We start from the raw sequence: 3,085 nt of genomic DNA, 5'->3' as shown, positions 1-3,085 counted from the left end.
ATGCAGGTCCCAAGCAACATGAGTGCCCTTGTGTAGAAATGTGCATGGCTATTTTAAACTGTATACATCTGAGTGGTTCCCAATGAATTATGATTATGGGAGTGGTACAGGTACACTTTCCTATGAGCCGTGCTCATATCAGTGTGTATGAAACCAGTGGACGGAGGTGGACGTTTGGTGTTGCAGGGAACATACTGTATGTCACATGTGACTTTGGCATCCTGCAGGAGACAGATCTTTGGCTGATGCATGCTGGGTAACGGTGGAATATCCAGAACATTACTCATGGCTTTGCTATGAGGCACCCTCTATAAATACTCCAGTATCCAGTGGGAGACGAGACAAAAGTCACAGAGAAGAACCCAGCCTGGTCTCCGCCGTTTTCTCTCTATCGTCCCCAAACACTAAGCACAGAGGTAATAGGGCACACATACATATATACATACATATATACGTATATATATATATGCAAGCATTAGCGCAAATACACACACACACACACACACACACACGTACTAATACACAGAAATGTTAAACAAATGTCTATCTATACTCAGGTATCAACCCAGGCAGCACCCAAACACACACTGATTTGAACAGTTCAGACCGCAAAATGAAATTCATTTATCATTTAGATTCATCTTTTCCGACATTACTTTGTGTCCAAGGGGCTCTTTTAGCCTCCTCGTATTCAGAACCTGAGAATGATTCCTTCCTCTTTACTTTACTGGGCCAATTTCTTTCTGAGGTCAACCATGTTGCGCTGTTCTCACTCGACCTCTCCTGTCTTTCTTCTCTCTGTAAATGTGTATGCTGTTTACTGATTCAAGGTTCAAGGTGACTTGGGGGGGGGGGGGGGGGGGGGGGGGGGGGGGGTGAGAGAGGGTTGGATTTGCACAAGACGAGACGAGGCTAAACAGAGAGAAGATGCAGAGAGTGCATTAATGCATGTCAATGATCCTCTAGACACCACACACACACACACACACGCATACCATGTGCATACACACCAGTATTCAGCAGAGACTGAGCAAGATAGATAGAGAAGAAGAAGAAAAAGAAGAAGAAGAAGAACAAGAACAAGAAGAAGAGAGAGAGAGTGAGAGTGACTGCCAAATAAAGCAACCACTGTTAATACCTGCGTATCTGGACAATATGAAATATGGGAAACAGGCACGTTAATCACCTTAGGTGCCATAATCATGGATTAATCACCTAGGTTCCCGAATCCTCCCTACAACTGACTGTAAAAAACATTTCAGCAAGTTATTGTTTTTCGCACGGGCACACATACACAGATGCATAGACTCACAACCACTCGCACACACACACTTTAGTCTACCAGATATTTCGTTTGGCAGCGGGACCATGTATTCTACACAAACTAACTTTGCATTGGCTAGATCTGCATTTAACGATAACGCCTATCATAATGAGAATATGCTAGTAATAACGTAAATGTCTCTACGATGTTTTGTGTAGGTGAAATGCGATACAGGCATGAGTGAGCGAAGTCAAATCGATCATCTGTGGTGTGGCTATCTGCATGTGGTGATCACATCCAACATAAACAAACCTTGCAGCAGCACCGGAGCCATGCAGTCTCCGTAAACTCCATGCAAATATCTCATCATTCTTCATCCATTTAATCAGTCAGTTGTTCAATGAGTTGTTCAACACTTTTCCATTACACCGATGTAAAAAAAAAAAAGGCTGTTTTAATCACTTGTTTGATTGATCGATCAAATATCAGCGAACACCCGGGGTCCAAAAAGGAAAGTTATCAATCTTTTCAGTCTGTCTTTAATGCTTACATTACACGAGGAGTAATTTAGCTAAGGATAAATGAACTAAGGATGATTACCTTGAATGCAATGTCGTAGAACTCGCTGCTGTTGCTTAAAGCGGGGCGACTGGGATGGACCACTCCGCTCGCTTGGACCCCGGGCACTAGGGCTTTCCCGATTCGGCCACCTTCTTTGCCGCTGGGAGTTCCGGTGCTAGGACTCGCGGTGCCACTTTTGTTCTTAAGTCCCTTTTTTCGTGACATCTCTTCAGATTTGAGCCTCAGTCTTCACGTTCACGCTCGCTGAAAAACGGCTATTTGCAGATACTTCCGTGAAAACTTCGGTGCTCGCCCGAGTTGTCAAGCAGATTTCAGGTTATCAGAGTATAACGGTGACAAACTCTGTGCAGTGTCGTTCACTCACCTGCCTTTCGGAGACATGGCTGCTAATGATTTTCTTATGGTACTCTGACACTAAACACACTCGCCTGAGCTCCTCCAGCAACTCCGCCTATGCACTGATAGATGTCCTCTTAGTTGCTCCTCAATCGTATTGACTAAGTAATCAGCAGAAGGATAGCGAAGATGTTGCCAGATCGCTTAACGAGAGCACTTCTGTCTGATGGCTTTGTGGGCTTTTACAAAAGTGTCCAACACAAAGCAATGCATGCAGCTGTGCGCCGCGATACTACATCCCCCAAGCGCAAGAGACGTGTGACGGAGCTACAGGGAAGAGAAATAGACTAATTGGGGTGGGGTGGGGGCTATAGATAAATAAACAGACACACAGTTTGAGACACGTGGATAGATAGAGAGGTAGATAGATACATAGATAAATAGTTAGACAGATAGATAGATCATAAAGCATGGGTATCTCATTATTGCTTGACTGTCATTATTGGCCGTTGGTTTTTCGTCATGTTCAGATCTATGATCTGCCAATAGTGATCGAGGACCGCTTTGCAAACATCTCTGAAGACCTTATGTCGCTACTATCATGTCTGTGTCCGTGTATGCGCGAGCGTGTGAGAGCGAGCGCTCTCTTGTGTTTCAAGCACCTTGCGTAACTCCAAGAACGTCCGCCAGCCATCTGAGTCACATCACCTCTTGAGCGGCCTTAAACGGCTCTCAGGAGTTAAAAAACCTATTCTCATGAAAACGTTTTATTTGTCCCTGCTGCCACAATGTGGTTTTGGTTCATTTAAAAAACAACATGTCCAGCATATCTACAGGAACGGTTCATTTTTTCCCCATCGGTCTCACTGCTGAAGTGTTGAAGGCCGCCCGAAGTACGGGCAC

At 44.6% G+C, this 3,085-nt stretch overlaps 1 protein-coding gene across 2 annotated transcripts in view; it reads right to left on the bottom strand.

Annotated features, from left to right (window-relative positions):
* The window catches only part of LOC105905286 (ras-related protein Rab-26-like), an 87,479-nt gene extending 84,729 nt beyond the window's left edge, over positions 1-2,750 (bottom strand). The window contains exon 1 of one of the 2 annotated variants that reach the window (XM_012833290.3): positions 1,865-2,750. In XM_012833290.3, coding sequence (XP_012688744.2) covers positions 1,865-2,050 — 186 coding nt within the window. In that variant the 5' untranslated portion in view covers positions 2,051-2,750. The other variant, XM_031564628.2, reaches the window with a different exon arrangement.
* Between the last annotated feature and the right edge of the window lie 335 nt (positions 2,751-3,085).

Source organism: Clupea harengus, chromosome 1 (assembly GCF_900700415.2).
Source record: "Clupea harengus chromosome 1, Ch_v2.0.2, whole genome shotgun sequence".
Classification (NCBI taxonomy): Eukaryota; Metazoa; Chordata; class Actinopteri; order Clupeiformes; family Clupeidae; genus Clupea; species Clupea harengus.
Note: the sequence above shows the minus strand (reverse complement) of the source record. Positions and strands in the feature narration are given on the sequence as shown.